This window comes from Thermobia domestica, chromosome 4 (assembly GCF_964235325.1).
Source record: "Thermobia domestica chromosome 4, izTheDome1.hap1.1, whole genome shotgun sequence".
Classification (NCBI taxonomy): domain Eukaryota; kingdom Metazoa; phylum Arthropoda; class Insecta; order Zygentoma; family Lepismatidae; genus Thermobia; species Thermobia domestica.
In genome coordinates, this window is record NC_137457.1 from 130,257,918 (window position 1) to 130,275,098 (window position 17,181).

At 31.9% G+C, this 17,181-nt stretch overlaps 1 protein-coding gene across 1 annotated transcript; it reads left to right on the top strand.

Annotated features, from left to right (window-relative positions):
• Nucleotides 1–12,896: 12,896 nt before the first annotated feature.
• LOC145682869 (uncharacterized) lies at nt 12,897–13,412 on the top strand. The gene has a single exon (XM_081754235.1). It carries the CDS (start codon nt 12,897–12,899, stop codon nt 13,410–13,412), a length of 516 nt encoding a protein of 171 aa, XP_081610361.1.
• The last annotated feature ends 3,769 nt before the right edge of the window (nt 13,413–17,181 follow it).

A 17,181-nucleotide genomic window follows, 5' to 3' on the forward strand; every position in this document is an offset into this window, starting at 1 on the left:
AATATTTGAAAATTCATTTGAAATATTTACAAGTGAACATTAATTCATATCTTATAAACAAATTTAACCCGGGAACACATAGGGAAATTTTACACACGTGCTTACATAGTGGGGTGCTCTAGCACCCATAAGTATATGTGGATCTCTTGTAGATTTTTTTTTTAATTTTTGAAAGAAACACATATTCACCTTTCTTAAGAAGCATTTAATGAATAATTTCTTGAAGTACACCTCAGTTTTGATTACACACAGTTGCCACAAACAAACTTCTTGTGTTCAGCGCAAATTGGCTTGCTGCACCCGGTACAGAATGATTTTGTCTTCCTATCTGCAGCTCTCGGGCACAAGTAACACCTACCTTGCTTTGGTGTAGGTACACGGTCGGTTCATCATCTTTACTGTCACTGTCACAGTTCAGTTCCGCATCACTAACAGCAGTTTCAGAAACTTCATCAGCATAGTCCGACTCAACTAGAAGATCGTCCTCAAAATCACTCACGTTTTTTTCAGTATCTTGATCACCTACCTCCTCTTCTTCAAGCCACTTTCGAATCTGTGCGTCGTCTGGAACCTTCGAGGATGAAGCCTTGCAAGTCCACATGATTGTAAAGCCAACCTACACTCAATGTCTTATCTCTAATGAAAGTGACGTATCAAAAAATATATATTCGTGAACACATAGGCGGGGTGCCACAACACCCCAAACAGCAAAATAATACACTTTTTCCGACTTCTGACTAAACTTTCTCTGTGCAATGGAACGGCGCACCCCTCTCTGCTGCAGTCAGATGATAAACTAGGAATACGCAAGAGGGTACCACCGTCAGTGGCATATTCCTTATTTCCACACTGTTTAAACACCGAGTGGGGTGCGTGAGCACCCTCCTATGTGTTCCCGGGTTAATCATTCATATCAGGAAATTACATTTAATGATTATCATATTTCTGATTTAAGAGAAGCATATCTTGAACACGATAAAAATGTGTATCAACAATCCATTCTTTGAGTATGAATGTCGTTCACTAAATACATACGACAATTGCGAATATCAATGTTCTTCGTTTTCTATAAAAGAACAATGTGTATTAAAGTGTATTGCCCGTTGGAAACCACATTGAGAACTTTTGTGTTACGGGTGTTTTCAAAACAGGAGCAAAATAGAAAAACACGATTGTACTTTAGACTATGATATGTTATGCTATAATGCATGGCGTACAATGGTAAGCGCACAAACTCTTGATGACTTATATGAAGAATTTGCAACAGTGCATTGTGATACTGAAATTGATGATTGGGAATTTACATGGACATTGTATAACATTTTGTTAAACAAAGATAACATTAAGTTAATTACAGAGTTATTCTTACAAAATGATTTACATTATAATATGCATTTGTCTTAATCAATCACAAAATAATAAAAATACAAAGAAAGTGAATAAATTAATGAAATCATGTGATAAAAGAGTTTCACCATTACATTGGTCAACATGTAATTGTACATATATAATAATAATACTATAAATATTGAATGTAATAAACATTATTTTAAAATCATAATTGTATTTGTAAGTAAATTTTTATATCCTATTGAAATTTGTAAATATTTTTTTCCTCATTTTATATTACATGTTTTATTTTTTCCTTACACATTTTATATATTTTACTTCACCGCGAAAAATTTCAAAACACTTACAGTGTAAAGCTAAACTGTTTCAAATAAAATTTACAATTTTACACGTAGGAAAAAAGCTTCTTTAAAAATTTCTTTCATGAAATTAGAACGTTAACATGTGTATATAAAAAAATATCTTTTACAATTTTATTTTTGAAAATTGTATTTTACAAAGTAAGAGTTTCATCTAATGAATTATTTATAAGTGGGGAACATAACTGTTCTTAAGAATTACGTAGTAAGCAGTCTAAGAAAAATTTAAAAAAATGAGTTTGTGTAACAGACGAATTATTTACAATTTCCCAGCGTAGTTGCTCTTACGACTTTCTATAAGAAAGGAGAATATAAAAATAAAAAGTGAACCAATAAAAATTAGGAGTATGCTTTAGCATACGATCCGATAAATAAGATGCTCCAACTAATTTATTAGGAGAGTACAAATAATTAGTATGCTCACACGAAGTGTGCGAGTAATTTATTACGAGAGGGTGAATAATTAGTATGCTCACACAAAGTGTTCGACTAATTTATTACGAGCATTTTAATATTTCGGAATATAATTCCTCGGAGTTTACGTAGAAATTAATTAATGGATCACAGTGTAGCTGCTCTTACAACTTTCTATAAGAAAGGAGAGTATAAAAATAAGAAGCAAATTATTTACAAGTTCACAGCGTAGTTGTTTTAGCGATAATGCTTTGGCATACGAAGTACTACATAAGCTGAGTTTTCATAGAAAGCGATTCATTAAAAAGATACTAGAGTGTAAATAATTAGTACACTCACATATTGTTCGACTAATTTATTAGGAGAGTATAAATAATTAGTACACTCATATATTGCTCAAACATGTTATACATGTGAGAGAATAAAAGATAGGATCCAATAAATAAGTTGAATTTGCTAAGCTGCTCTGAGCAGCTAATTTCGTAGCTGCTCTGAGCTTGTGTACCAACCAATCGGTAAAAGATAAGAAAGGAGAATATAAAAATAAGAAGCGATTTATTTACAGTTTTGCAACGTAGGTGCTCTTACGACTTTCTATAAGAATTTTTTTGTAAGTTTACACTGTAAGTGTTCTGAGCTTGCTTAACAACAAGTTTGCTCAGCAAACGAATTATTTAGTAGTTCCCAATTTTTTTACGATCCGTAAAAATAAGAAACGCAAGAATACATAAGCAAAGTTTGTGAAGCAAAAGTTTTCGCATTTTTATTCTGACAACTTGCATTTTGTTTTTAAACTTGTATTTTCATTTTTGACAACTTGCATTTTTTTAGTTTTCAAAGTTACATTTGCATTTTTTTGTTCAATCACTTCAATAGAAGTTCCGTGTAAATTATTTGTTTTTAAAACACTTTTCTGCATTTTACACCGCATGTATGTGAAAACTTTCTACAGTTTTCATTCCTGTGTGTGATAAAAACAATTTTTAAAATAAAAGATTTTCATATTATGAAACAACCATGTAAAAATTCATTTTATATTGCATAAATGAATTTCAAAAATTAAATTCTGCAATTCTAATTAACGTATATGAAAATAATTTTTTTAATATATAATTTACAATTTGTGTATGTGAAAAATAAGTTTCTTTAGTTTTTCTATAAAATTTTAGTTGATTCGGTTCCTATAAAAGGTTGTTGTTATTGTAAATACAAATTCTTAAACCTAATAATAGTATATTACCTTTTTTTAATCAGGAAAATATTTTAATATTAAATAAAAATCAAAAATAAAATTCTGTCTATATATTTATTTCGGTAACATTATATATATACAAGCAAAATAATAATAATAATATACAAGCATAATAATAATAATAACAATATTACATAAAAGTTAGACAAATATATATATATACAGAATCAATGAGAATTACAAATTAATATTCCTTATTATTTGATAGTAGAATATCTACTAATTCATTTAAATAACTCGGGTTTCTTATTAATTTAAAATATTCTTCTTCAAATATGTTTTCATTCATATACATTCTATGTGAATTCCGAAATATATTATAAAGTTCTTTTCTAACACTTTCTTTAATAAAAATTAACCATGTCTCGGTTTCTAAAGACTCAATGTCCATAAAAATGCATCGGTGAGACATTTGTTGCGGACAGTCAAAAAAACAACCCTCACACAATAACACACAATTAGGGTTCCAATTTAAAATACTGTTTTGATGCACTTTTCATCCACAAACAATTGCGTACACTTACACTTTTCTTCTTCTTCGTTCTTCTTCATTGATAAGTCTAAGGGCTCCGTTTGTTGTGATGGCGAAGGTGTAACACTTGCATGTGGTGTGTCGGGTTTACACTCGTCCAGTTCATCAAATAAATGCAAAATTTCTTCTTCCTCCCCTTCACTAAATAAGTCAGGTGAGGGTGCTCTTTCTTCCTCCTCACTAGATAATTGGATAATTTCTTTTTCTTCCTCCTCCTCTTCTTCTTCCTCCTCTTCTACTTCAGTAAATGGATCAGGTGATGGTGTTCTTTCTTCTTTAACATCTAGTGTCCACTTTAAAGATGGAGGTTGAATGTTTTTTGATGGTCTTACCCCTAATAATGACGAGGATGCTGGAAATACTGATGAAGATGTTGCCATTCCAACAGGCGATGATGGGATTAATACTGGATCCTTACGTAAATCAATAATTTCTGCTTCTATAATAATCTGTGAGGATACTGGCGAAGCTGGAGAAAAATATTGAGTTCAATCGTCAATAAATATATTTGGTAAATCTCTCGCAGTTTTAAACTTTTTCCTGGGAGATTCTACAAACTCAAACGAAGAATCCCAATCTAACTCTTCGCAGAAGTCAATTTCTCGCCGTACTTGACTATGAATCGACTCCATGATGATACTATACCAGTCTTCTCTTCATACCCAATACATAAGGAAAACTTTACCGATAACATCATATCACGTGATACTTTAAATATTTTTTTCAAACAGTCCTACCACGACAATTAAAATATTTTCACATGTACTTTTCCAATTTTCTATAGAATTTTTATAAATATAGAAATAGCAAAACATGTTCTCACATAATCTTTTAAAATATCAATATTTGGTATTTTCAGTTTGGTAAAATTATTCAACATTTTACAACGGTATTCCCTCATTAACGTTATTCATAAGGCGTACTATGTAATCATCTGTCATCTATGTGCAAAGAATAGATTTAAATAAATCACGTGTAAATAAAAAGTTTACATGCTTTTAAAATAAAATCTGTTATTTACAACTTCTATTATTATTCACGTAAACAAGATATCGTCCATGTAAAATAACGAAATCAATCATGCCACAAACTGTCGTTGTATTTGCATTCATTCATTCATTATTACAATAATATAACAATATTATATTGCAATCGTATTTAACATGCCTTCATGTTTCAACACGATCATCATTCAATAGATGAATGTTCTTTTGCATTCGCGTTCAATGACCTCATATGTTCTACCATTCGTAATGTAAAACTTTCTTTGTATTCAAATCTAACAAACTATCATAAAACTTATTTTTATTATTATAAATTTATATTCTCTAATGTTTATCTTCCACGTCGCCAATCTTTCTTTTATTTTTTGCCGACAATGTCTTTTTGTTTACCTACCGCGGCACCAAAGTTATTTCTATTAGTCTGTTCCTAATTTGTGATGTTTATCTTCCACGTCCCCAATCTTTCTTTCGTTTGTGTTTTTCACTGACAATGTCTTTTGTTTACCTACCGCAGCACCAAAGTTATTTCTATTAGTCTGTCCCCAATTTCTGATGCTTATCTTCCACGTCCGCAATCTTTCTTTCATTCATATCGCCAAAGTTATTTCTATTAGTTTGTCTCCAACCTGTGATATTTATCTTACACGTCTGCAATCTTTCTTTTGTTCACCTACCGCGGCACCAAAGTTATTTCTATTAGTCTGGCGGTATTCTGTGATGTTTACCAAACGTGTCAACGGTCTTCCTTTGTATTTAAATTCAAATTTTAGCAAGGCCCTGCAAGCACACATCATCACTCCTACCCAACCGGCTTTCCAAAAGCGCGCGAAAGTTCAGTTCATGTCTTGAGTTCACCAGCAAAAGACGTACGGAAACCACGATCTGTATATGTACCAGCATAGCGTATCGTACCGTAATATACATATTCCGTACACGAGCTTTTACCACGCTCGCCGAGTATGCTATGCATACGATCCGTCGAATTAAAAAGTCCCGCATGAATAAATATTTCCCTCCCACCATCCATCGTTCACCTCTGGTGCTAAGGGTCCTGGGTTCATTCTCAGTACCCACCACATAAACTTTTATAATTATATATACTTTTCAATACCTTTTATAAAATCGTTTCCTCCCAAAATAAGTTGCTACGACTAATTTATTAGGAGAATATAAAATAAGAAGCGACGCAATATAAAAACCGGCATAATGGTGGACTCAAATCTTTCATTTTTCCAAATTATATATATATATCAATGTGAGTTTGTATTAGTCAAAAAACCATCGGTATAATACGAGATTCGAACTAGGTCTTCATCTCATTCTGAGTTTCTATTAGTCAAAAAAACCATCTGTATAATATGAGATTCGAACTTGCTCTTCATCTCATTCTGAGTTTCTATTAGTTAAAATCATCTGTATAATACGAGATTCGAACTGGGTTTTCATCTCATTGTCAATAATGTAAATATATTCAATATTAATATTAATTTAGTCACTACTACGGAAGTAAGTGATACAAAATAACGTTTAATCATATCAACAGATTTAATTCAAATTCAAATTTAAATTTCCATTATTATTTTTAAAAATATCCAGTATACAGATTCGAAAAAGAGGACACGACTTTTTCAACGATACACACACGTAATCTTCCATTATTATTTTTAAAATATCCTGTATACAACCTCGAAAAAGGGGACACGACATGTCATCAACACCTAATGACCTAACCGACCGTCTGCCAACACAGCCATTAAACGACACGCAGTTTCTATATTAATTTTAGAACATAACGGTACCTTTATAAATTCTTGTCTGTGGCTACTTTAAGGCGGTATAAAGGTAAATGTTGAATTGTTTAATTTTGACGCAAAATTTTGATAGTAATACCGATAAACATATCATCATCATCGACGTCATCTAGTGTATACTCTTGTACAAATTCAAATAACGAGCAAACATATGCTTGAGGGCGTATGCGTTTTGTTTCCTTTTCACGCAAACCAAAGTATGGATAGTGTCTACTTTTACTATTGGCAATGCAAAAGTAATTCCCTTTGCCTACAACATACAGTGTAGGTTCCAATGTAAAACATGTACTAGCCCCCGGAAAAAAACACTTAATATCTCGTCAACAGTTAAACCAGTAGTTTTTTTCCTGCAAATACAAATTCCCTAAATTTGTCACGCACCATTTCCCATATCTTATAAATCAACAATATCCTTTGCGGACTTACAACTTGCCAAAATAATAAGCGGGTCATAACCAAAATGCAAAAATAATGCACATAGTGACTTAACATAACTATCAATAAGTACTCGCACCCCTAATACGTAACATTGCTTCACCACCTCCCAAGTGAAATGTACTTTTCCCGCATCGTCATATTCACGCTTTTCCAACTTGTTTTCAATTACAGAATATGACAAGTATGTTCTTTGTCTTCATTTTTGCATAAAGCAAATTGAGGAATATTTTAGAAATATACATTAGTCCTGGGTTCTTTCTAATATTTTTTTTTCATTTAATTGTATGGAATCATGAGCAAGAAACTCGTGAATATATTTTTCTTTGTCTCCTTTACTTTAACATCTTGAAGGAAATCTTGAAGATTCTTACTACATTTGGAAGACTTTGCATATCTTGAACAAACTATATGTATTATGATTCTCCGAGTTTAAATTCCCAAATTTCCTTTATTTTGACTATCCACATTGTATACCATTATACGGTGCAAAATGTACTGTAATGGTACAAGCATTAATATTTTACTTCTCTAAATGTATAAACATATTCCTCAGAGTTTCTAATGATGTGATCTAACGAAACTGAACTTAATAACAATATATGGTTTCCATTCTTAAACGTATTATAAGTACAATATTTATATCTTACTAAAATAGTAAAATGTTTTCTAAAAACAGTATCATGTAGTTCATTACATAATGTCTATATTCACACATAAAAATATTCATAATGTTCATTGATAATAAAAAGTGATGTACCTGGAAAATAAAATATGGTATTGCGCAGTCTTCTGCAAGGTTTATGAGTACAAATCAGGTCATGGGTGATACGAATATAAAGCGAATTTTACCGTGATAAGACGTAAAGTCAAAGGCAGTCTGTTTCCACAAGTGCAAAGCGAAAATAAATAAAGACTCGTACAAAGTTAAACAAGTAGAACATTTTCTGTTTCCTTTCATAATAATAGGAAAAGAAAAAGTGAAATTCAAACCAATTTCTCATTATCCAAAAGCAATAGTGCAGACTCTAAGTATATTTCACCACGTGAAAAAAGTTTTGAACTTGAAAAACAAAAGATTATTGTTGTCCATCCAAATGATTTTTATATTCCTGAAGAAAATGATACATGTAAAATTATCTATGCTAAGCAGGAGTTAATGCAAGACTTAGTTTACAGGCGACGTTTCAGATATCCAAATGAAATATCCTTTGAAGAGGAACCAGCAAATCAAAATACAATTTCTAAGACAATTTATTATTCAACGAACTAAAGTACTCCTATTGAAGTAAGTGAAGTTTGTGTAAAACAACTACTAGAAAATTATAAACTTTCTGAAGCATTACTTTGTGAAAGTTGTGCGATTCGAAGTCAAAATGAAACTACACAAATGTGTTATTGAAACTGAGGAAGAATTACACAACACTATGTGGAATTTCCTAGTTAGAAAATCAACACATGATCAAATATTAAAACAATATCTAAAAATTCATGTAAAATATATAGATACCAACATTGTTTCATATCTTATAAACAAATTTAACTATACGTATCAAGAAATTACATTTAACGATTATCACATTTCTGATTCAATTGAGATATATCTTGAACAGGACAAATATGTGTTTCGGAAATCATCAGTGTGAGTATCAGTGTATTTCCCTAAATAAATACGATCAATGCGAATATCAATGCAGTCTTTATCTCTAAATGAAAATTGTGTATTACTATGTATTGCACGATGGAAACCACATAAAAAACTTTTATTTTACGGATGTTTTACAAATCTTAGTAATTTAGATGAACATGAATGTATTACTTTAGACTATGATATGCTATGTTATAATACATGGCGTGCAATGGTAAATGTGCAAACTTTTGATGCGTTATATGAATAATTTACAACAGTGCATAATAACATTGAAATTGAAGACTCGGAATTTACATATGCATTACATAACATTTTGTTAAACAAAGACTACATTCAATTAATTACTGAATTATTCTTACAAAAAGATTTACAATATAATATGCATTTTTAAAAATTTGTAATGGAAAATGAAAACTCTTGTGTTAATCAGTTACAAACCATTTTGTGTAAATTAAAAAAAAAGAAAAGTCAAAGACTCTCAGCACTAAATTTTCCAATATGTAATTGTGCATATAATAATAATATACACACTCAATGTATTAAACAATATTTTAAGCAATATGTTAATGAAAATTTGTGAATAAATTTTTATTATTATATAAATATATTTTTGTTTCCTTTCATAACTTTTATTCTTTCCCAACATTATCAAATTTTTAATCGTTCAAATATTTTAGTATTTTCACATATTTTAGTATTTCGAAACTAACAACGAATGCTATTCTAAATAACGCGAAATTTTTCAAAGTTCACAATCTATTTTAACAAGCGTTTCTATAGTACACTCACATATTGTTCGAACATGTTATTTTTTACAATGAGCTTCTAATGAAGTGAAAGAATGAAAAAAGATACGATTCAGTAAATAAGCTAAGGTTGCATAGCAAGCGAAAGATAAAAATGATACGAACCGTAAAAATAAAAGCTTCCTACGGATTTTTTGAATACGATTACAGTATTACTATTCTATTTGATTAAGCCAAATAATATTTTGGTATAGTTATATAGTAAATACTGAGATATCTCAATGGAAGTTGGTGGATATATTGGTGGTGTTGAGTGATTTACCCGGTGGAAACTTGAAGTTGGTAGCCCTAATAGTTTTGGCAGAAGCCGAGTTAGACCAAAATGTTAACAATTTTTAGAAATAGATATATAGTAGATATTGCGATATATCAATGAAAGTTGGTGGATATATGGGCGTGTTGATTGCTATATTCGGAGAAAATTTCAAGTTGGTGGCCCTCATAGTTTTGGCGGTGGCCTAGTAACACCAAAATATTATAATTTATGATATAGGTATATAGTAAATAATAACATATGTCAATTATATTAGGTGGATGTATTGGTGATGTTGAGGGATATATTTGGTGAAAATTTTGATTTTTTGGCCCTTATACTTTTGGCGATGGCCCTGTTACACCAAAATTTTCAAAATGTTTGATATAGTTATGTAGGAAATATTGAGATATCTCAATAAAAGTTGGTGCATGTATTGACGGTTTTCAGTGATATATTTGGTGAAAATTTGAAGTTGGTGCCCTCATAGTTTTGGCGCTGGATAAGCTAAACAAAAATTTTAACAAGTTTTAGAAATAGATATGTTGTAAATATAGAGACAACTCATTGAAAGTTGGTGGATATATTGGTGGTGTTCAGTGATATATGTGGTAAATATTCGACATTGGTGGTCCTCATAATTTTGAAGGTGGCCAAGTTATACCGAAATTTTAACAATTTTTGAATATATAAAAAAGTGAATATTGAAATATCTTAATGATATTTGGTTGGTATTTTGGTGGTGTTGAGTAATATATTTGGTGAAAATTTGAATTTGGTGACTCTTATAGTTTTGACGGTGGCCACGTTATACCAAAATTTTTAAGAATTCTTTGATATAGATATATATTGTAAAAAATGAAATATCTCAATGAAAGTTGGTGGATATATTGGTGGTGTTGACTCATATATTTGGCAAAATTTGAAGTTAGTGGGCCTCGTAGTTTTGGCGCTAGCAAAGTCATACCAAATTTTTAACAATTTTTAAAAATAGATATGTAGTAAATATAGAAATAACTCATTGAAAGTTGATTGATATATTGGAGGTGTTTAGTTATATATGTGGTAAATATTCGATCTTGGTGGCCCTCATAATTTTGAAGGTGGCCAAGTTATACCAAAATTTTAACATTTTTTTGATATAGATATATAGTAAATATTGAGATATCTGAATGATATTTGGTTAATATATTGGTAGTGTTATGAGAAAATTTGAATTTTGTGGCCCTGATAGTTTTGGGCGTGACCAATTTACACCAAATTTTTAATAATAAAGAAGTTATTTTTTGATCACTTAACACTAGAAGGACCGGATGGGTCAAAATGACCCATCACCATAATTTAATATTCTACTGTAAACGTATTTGAAATACTAAGTGAATAATATTTTATGAATTTGTTAATGCTATTGGCCTGCAGCAATACTAAAATTCAGAGCATTGTGGGTTCACAAACTAAGGCAAATTTTATAGTTATACCTAAAATGCCCGCAATGGGTCATTTTGACCCATGTTAAATTCCATACATTTTTACGGTATATTTCCATTTTAAATATTTGGTACGAACTAAACACATAGCAACATAGTTTATGCTATTGTGTTTTACAACTGTGTTACAGATAACTAGACGTACCTAATTTTTATTGAAGTTTTTGATGTGTCTGACAGATGGCGCGCAAGGATAAAATACATGTAACTACCAAGTGGAATACATAATGCTACCTCTAGATATTATTCGTTAATGCTGTAATCATGCATATAAAAAATCTTCTTTCACTACGTCTGTTATTTTTTATTCCATATTTATTCATTTTCAATCCTTGTCAGTAATAACTAAATAAGCTCCAATGGAGAAATGGTCGCTTGCTTTCTAGAAAAGCATCTTGATCTTCTCAAAACTTACTCAATATTTACAAGTTACTTGTGTTATTGGTGACGGGTGATGTGATGAAACAGACTGCTTTGTAGACCAAGATACAATTTTTATGTGATCATTCTGGAAGCATGTCACAGGAAAGATCGAAAATTGTACGTAACAACGAAGAAATACTAGCATAATTGCAAAGTATTCCGTACCACAAACACATAATCTACCAAGATCTGTAACTGCAGCCGATGGAACAAAATGGGAGGTTATAGATTCATCAGCTCCATCTCAGGGTAGAAGACAGACGCATAACATCGTACGTATTACTCCAGAGCCAACACGTTATGCAAAGCAAAATATAACCGAGGATTCGTAGTTTAGTGCATTTCGACTGATTATCAATGGTGAATTCTTATCAATTATCAAAAGATGTACCGATAAAGAGGCGGAGAAATAAAAACCTAATTGGACAGTAGATAAAGATGAACTTCTAATTTTCATAGTATTGCTCTATGTTAGAGGTGCGTTACGTCTGCGGAATATGCCACTGAAAAGTGTTGGTCCAGCAAATGGGGAGTAGCTCTTTTTAGAGATGCAATGCCTAGGAACAGATTTCTTGAAATCATGAAGTACATTCGATTCGATATACGTGCAGAGAGAAGAATCAAGCTACAAATTTGCCCTTGCATCTTCAATATGAGACATTTGTGAAAAATTCGTTGAATTGTTTCAACCCTGGGGAAAATGTTACATGTGACGAACAACTATATCCCACAAAGTGTAGATGCAGATTTTTGCAGTACGTTGCAACGAAACCGGATAAATTTGGAATAAAGTACTGGCTGTTAGCTGACGTCAATACCAAATACTGTATTCACGGGTTTCCTTATCTAGGAAAAGACGAAAATAAGCCTGCAGATAAGCCTCTTCCCGAATATGTAGTTTTACATCTAATGGAACCATATAAGTAAACCGGCTTGAAGCTTACATGCGACAACTTTTTTACTTCTGTTTCGCTAGCTGAGAAGTTGAAGAAAGATGATATCAGCATTGTTGGCACAGTACAGAAACAACGTAGAGAATTACCAGTCTGTGTCAAGAAAGTGGAACCAAATCGAGAGCTATATGATACAAAAATATATAAAAACCAATATGGCCACACGATGACAGACTACCTCTGTAGAAAGAATAAGAACGTGCTAATTTTGAGCACTCTGCATCCTGATGTAGAAGTACCAACAATAAGGAAAAAGAAGCCTGAAACAGTTGTCTTTTACAATCACACGAAAGTGGGTGTAGATGTTCTGGACCAAATGACGCGTAAGTACTCTGTTCGAGCTGGTAGTAGACGATGGCCAGTTCATATTCTATATAACATATTGGACTTGACAAGAATAAATGCTTGGATAGTTTACAAAGCAGTCACTGGAAGACGGATAAGCAGAAGGAAGTTCCTCTTGGATCTAGCTGACGAAATCATAAAAGAAAGGAAAGGGAATCTACAACCCAAACAATATCTTCCACAGCAAACTAAGTGTTCTACAAAACGAAAGCACTGCCAGGTCGCACCAAAAAGTGCGAACAAGTTATCTGCATGCTGCCCATCATGCAAAAGATATGCCTGCGGAAAGTGCTCATCGAAAGTGTTGGTGTGTAATGAGTGCAAGAAAGACGTGTAAGACAGTTTTCTCCTTGCACCATTTTCATGAGTAGGTGAAGCTCTATAGCTCATTGTATTCTCAAGATTATTTCAATAAGAAAGGAAAAATGTTAACTAAAGTGTTCATCTGTAAAATAACAGACTGCCTAGAAACAATTTTGTGTTCAAAAAAGAATAATAAAAGGAAAACTATTAGAAACATCATTTTGTAATAAATTATTTATTTTTTTCAACATTTTAATTCTCATACAAATTAGGAAAATAAATTGTGTATTGTTTAAGCATATATCACTTCCATATATCCTGTAACTATCTATCTATCTATCTATCTATCTATCTATCTATCTATATATATATATATATAAGTATATATATCTGTATATATAAGTATATCTGTATATATAAGTATATCTGTATATATAAGTATTTCTGTTTACCCCTTAATGTACGTAAAAAGTACTTCTGAACTAACATTTACTATAATTCGCGCTCTCTAGTGCATAAAGACAAGAACCCAACAGAAAAATCCATAATATCAGTATAAAAATTAATATGGGTCAAAATGACCCATTGCGGGCATTATAGGTAGGTAGAAAGTGCGGTCCTTCTAGTGTTAATGTGAAATTCGGTGTTATTGTAGGACACCTGCACGCTATTTTAAAATAATGGATGTAGTTTGTGTGATGCACCGCCTTCCAGGGAGGCAAAAGTTCCAAATTTTATTCTGTAAATGCCAGCGAGTGTCAAAGTATTCGTACATTTCACAAAATTAACAATGCGATGTTGCCTTGCATTTGTAGGTAACTGATATGGGCTATTGCCCCCTACCAAAAATCTCATAAATATTCCGCATAAATAATCTTAGCAGGGATATACGGGAGGAATATATTTAATTTTTTGACAATTAAAGTGAAAATTGTCTTCATAGTAGTAAAGGGATGTGCGGTTTTATAATCTGTGTTGCTTTATGGTAAGGCAGTGCCGTAGAGGTCTCAAGCAGACAAGTACATGATGGTGAATCTTTTCAAAAACTCCAAATTTTATGTTGGGTATTGAGAGTGCGCGTCTGATTATCAACAAATATTACAGAATTAATACTCCTCCTTTGATGTGTCAGTAACTAACATAAGACTATAGGCCCTCTTGTAAAAAGTACATGACAAATTTACTATGAATATCCTTATCAGGGACATAACGGAAAAAGCTACCTTTGGGATCAATTGTTAAATTTTGTAACTGTAGTAAAACGAAGGAGATCATTTAAGTATGGATTTGTTATTTTGGTAACACTCGTCTTAGGAAGTGCAGGGAAGAAGTATAAGATGGTGGATCTATACAAAAATTCCAAGCTTTATTCCGGAAATGTCAGTGAGGTCAAATATTGCGATGCAAGGAGCTGTGATTGACATAGGGCAGTAGCCATCTTCCAAATTCATATCAAACATTCTTCATAAATATCCTTATCAAATACATACAGGAAAAAGCTGTTTTTTTTTTTAATTAATGTGAAATTCTGCATTATTTTTGTGAATAGATACGTGTTTATATTCAGGATTGCTAATTAGGTCATGCACTGCCTTAGGAGGCTCTGAGGCGAAACACATGACAAAGAATCGTTATAAGAATTCCAAATTTTAATCTGGAAAGGCCAGTTAGAATTAAATTAATCAAATACACTCCAGTGTTCCTTGCATGTACCAGTTACTAATAGGTGCTGCTGACGATTTTTGCGTTTTTCCTACCAGATGACTTGAAACAATGGATTATCCAGAGAATGATCCCCCTGATATGTTGGGGAAAGTGTTCACAATGGCTATTGTAAATTGCTTTATTGTAAATCGTTAAAATACGTTTTTAACGTATTTTTTCACACCTCAAATTGAATAAAGTTATTAAATGTTTCTACGGCAATAGTAGTCCATTAGCTATATGAATGAATAACCACAACAATTTAGCAACAGAAGAAGTCACATTTATTAATCAGCAATCCTTGTTATATTTTTCATCTATGTGGTGTTAAGAAATATGTTACACCGATTTTGACACTGCAGAAGACAGTAGACGTCGAAGAGTAAAAAGGAGAACTTCTGTTTCAAAAGTGGTCATTTGTGATGACGCACTGAACAAAAAATTTAGGAGATTAAGTGGCACAATATTATACCACCACCTCTTGATTCACATCTGAAACATTTACAAATTCATCTCACTCTGACCTGTGTTCTTTTCTACAGCAGATACCTTGAAAAAAATGATGTTTTGTGCTCTACGTATTTTATAGCGTACACATTCTAAAACCGATGAGTGCAATAAGCAGAAATCATGATAAAATTTTGATTTTGTGAAACAGAAGAAGAAAGAGTTTAGAACTGAGGATCACATTAGGCAATTGTCGAACTAAGGTAGAAAACTCTTTTTAGAGCATCAGATGATTACGAAGGTAGAGAAACATCTTGAAAACGGAGTAAATAAGAACTTAAAAAATCTGAAGCTACCGATATGGGTTTCGGACATCGAAAATTGTAGCTGTCGAACTATGACTTTACCAGTTCTGCTAGGGAGAATTCTATTTACTGCTTTATATATGTTTCCTTTAGCTACGTAGAAAGCTAACTTAATGAAATATTACAAAAAGTTACTTAATGAAATATTACTGGCTGGATGCGCCGTTCAGATAGGATTTAAACCTCTAGTAACTTAGTTACAATGTATCGTGGCGGACGTAAATCATTTATAAGATAATGACGACTTCTTTGACAAAATTCAGAGTATGAGAATTAAATCAGTCATATCTGTGGATCCGTGTGAACAAAAAACAAACTTTTGAACCAAAGCTTTAAGAACAACTCAAGTTATTAATATAAACTTTGCCGAAGATTATTCACTTATATTATCATAAGACGTTCTGAAACGAATAAATATAAGATACAACTTTACAAGCGGCAATGAAACCTATAGTAGGGAGACTAAAGACGATTGATTTACTTCTTAATGATCGTGGCTCAGTGGTCAAGGCGCTGGACCTGTAATCTGGACGTTCGTCGTTCGAATCCACTACGGGAATTATTTTTACTTTAGGATTTTTGATTGCGATTGATCGACGATGACACACCTTTTATTATATTCAGATATATGAATACTCGGATGTTTTAATACTTGAACTATCAAGTCTCCATAGATAATAATAGTAATAATAAATAACTAATAATAATTATTATAATCTCGTAGAAGATTAAAAGCTATTAGCTAATTATCGTTCAGATCATACCATTACAAGCAGACAAGTAACATTTGGAAAGAATATTTTGGTTTTGTTTAATGTTGCACACGAGAAGAGGAATTTTTCATCTCGTTTCTAAAACAAAAAAATGAGAATTAACATTTTGCACTCGAGACGCGACAACGCTATCTCAAATTATCGTCTCGCTTGGAAATGATAATCGGGATAAGACGAGAAGTATCGTAAACATTTGTCGTCTTGTCTCGTTTCTAAAAATAGTGCATATACATTCTTTAAGTAACAGTTGCTCTATAGAGTGAATCTTATAGCCCTTTTGTTACTTTGTATTTCAAAACGCACTGAATTGTGCCCTCTGTAGGTATTTTTGTAGCAAAGCATTTATAATTACTCAGCATATCCTAAAAAATACTTTATTATTTGCCTTACGGTTGAGTGATTTTCAGTTATTTTAATACACTTATTTTCATTAAAACATATAGTAGAATACTTTCTATATGAAACTTTCGTGGCAAATTTCTGTTTAAAACGTGGGTAGTTGCAGAGGTGTCTC

Coding starts and splice junctions, on each gene's coding strand:
- LOC145682869 (XM_081754235.1), top strand. CDS start 12,897: ATGACAGACTACCTCTGTAGAAAGAATAAGAACGTGCTAATTTTGAGC.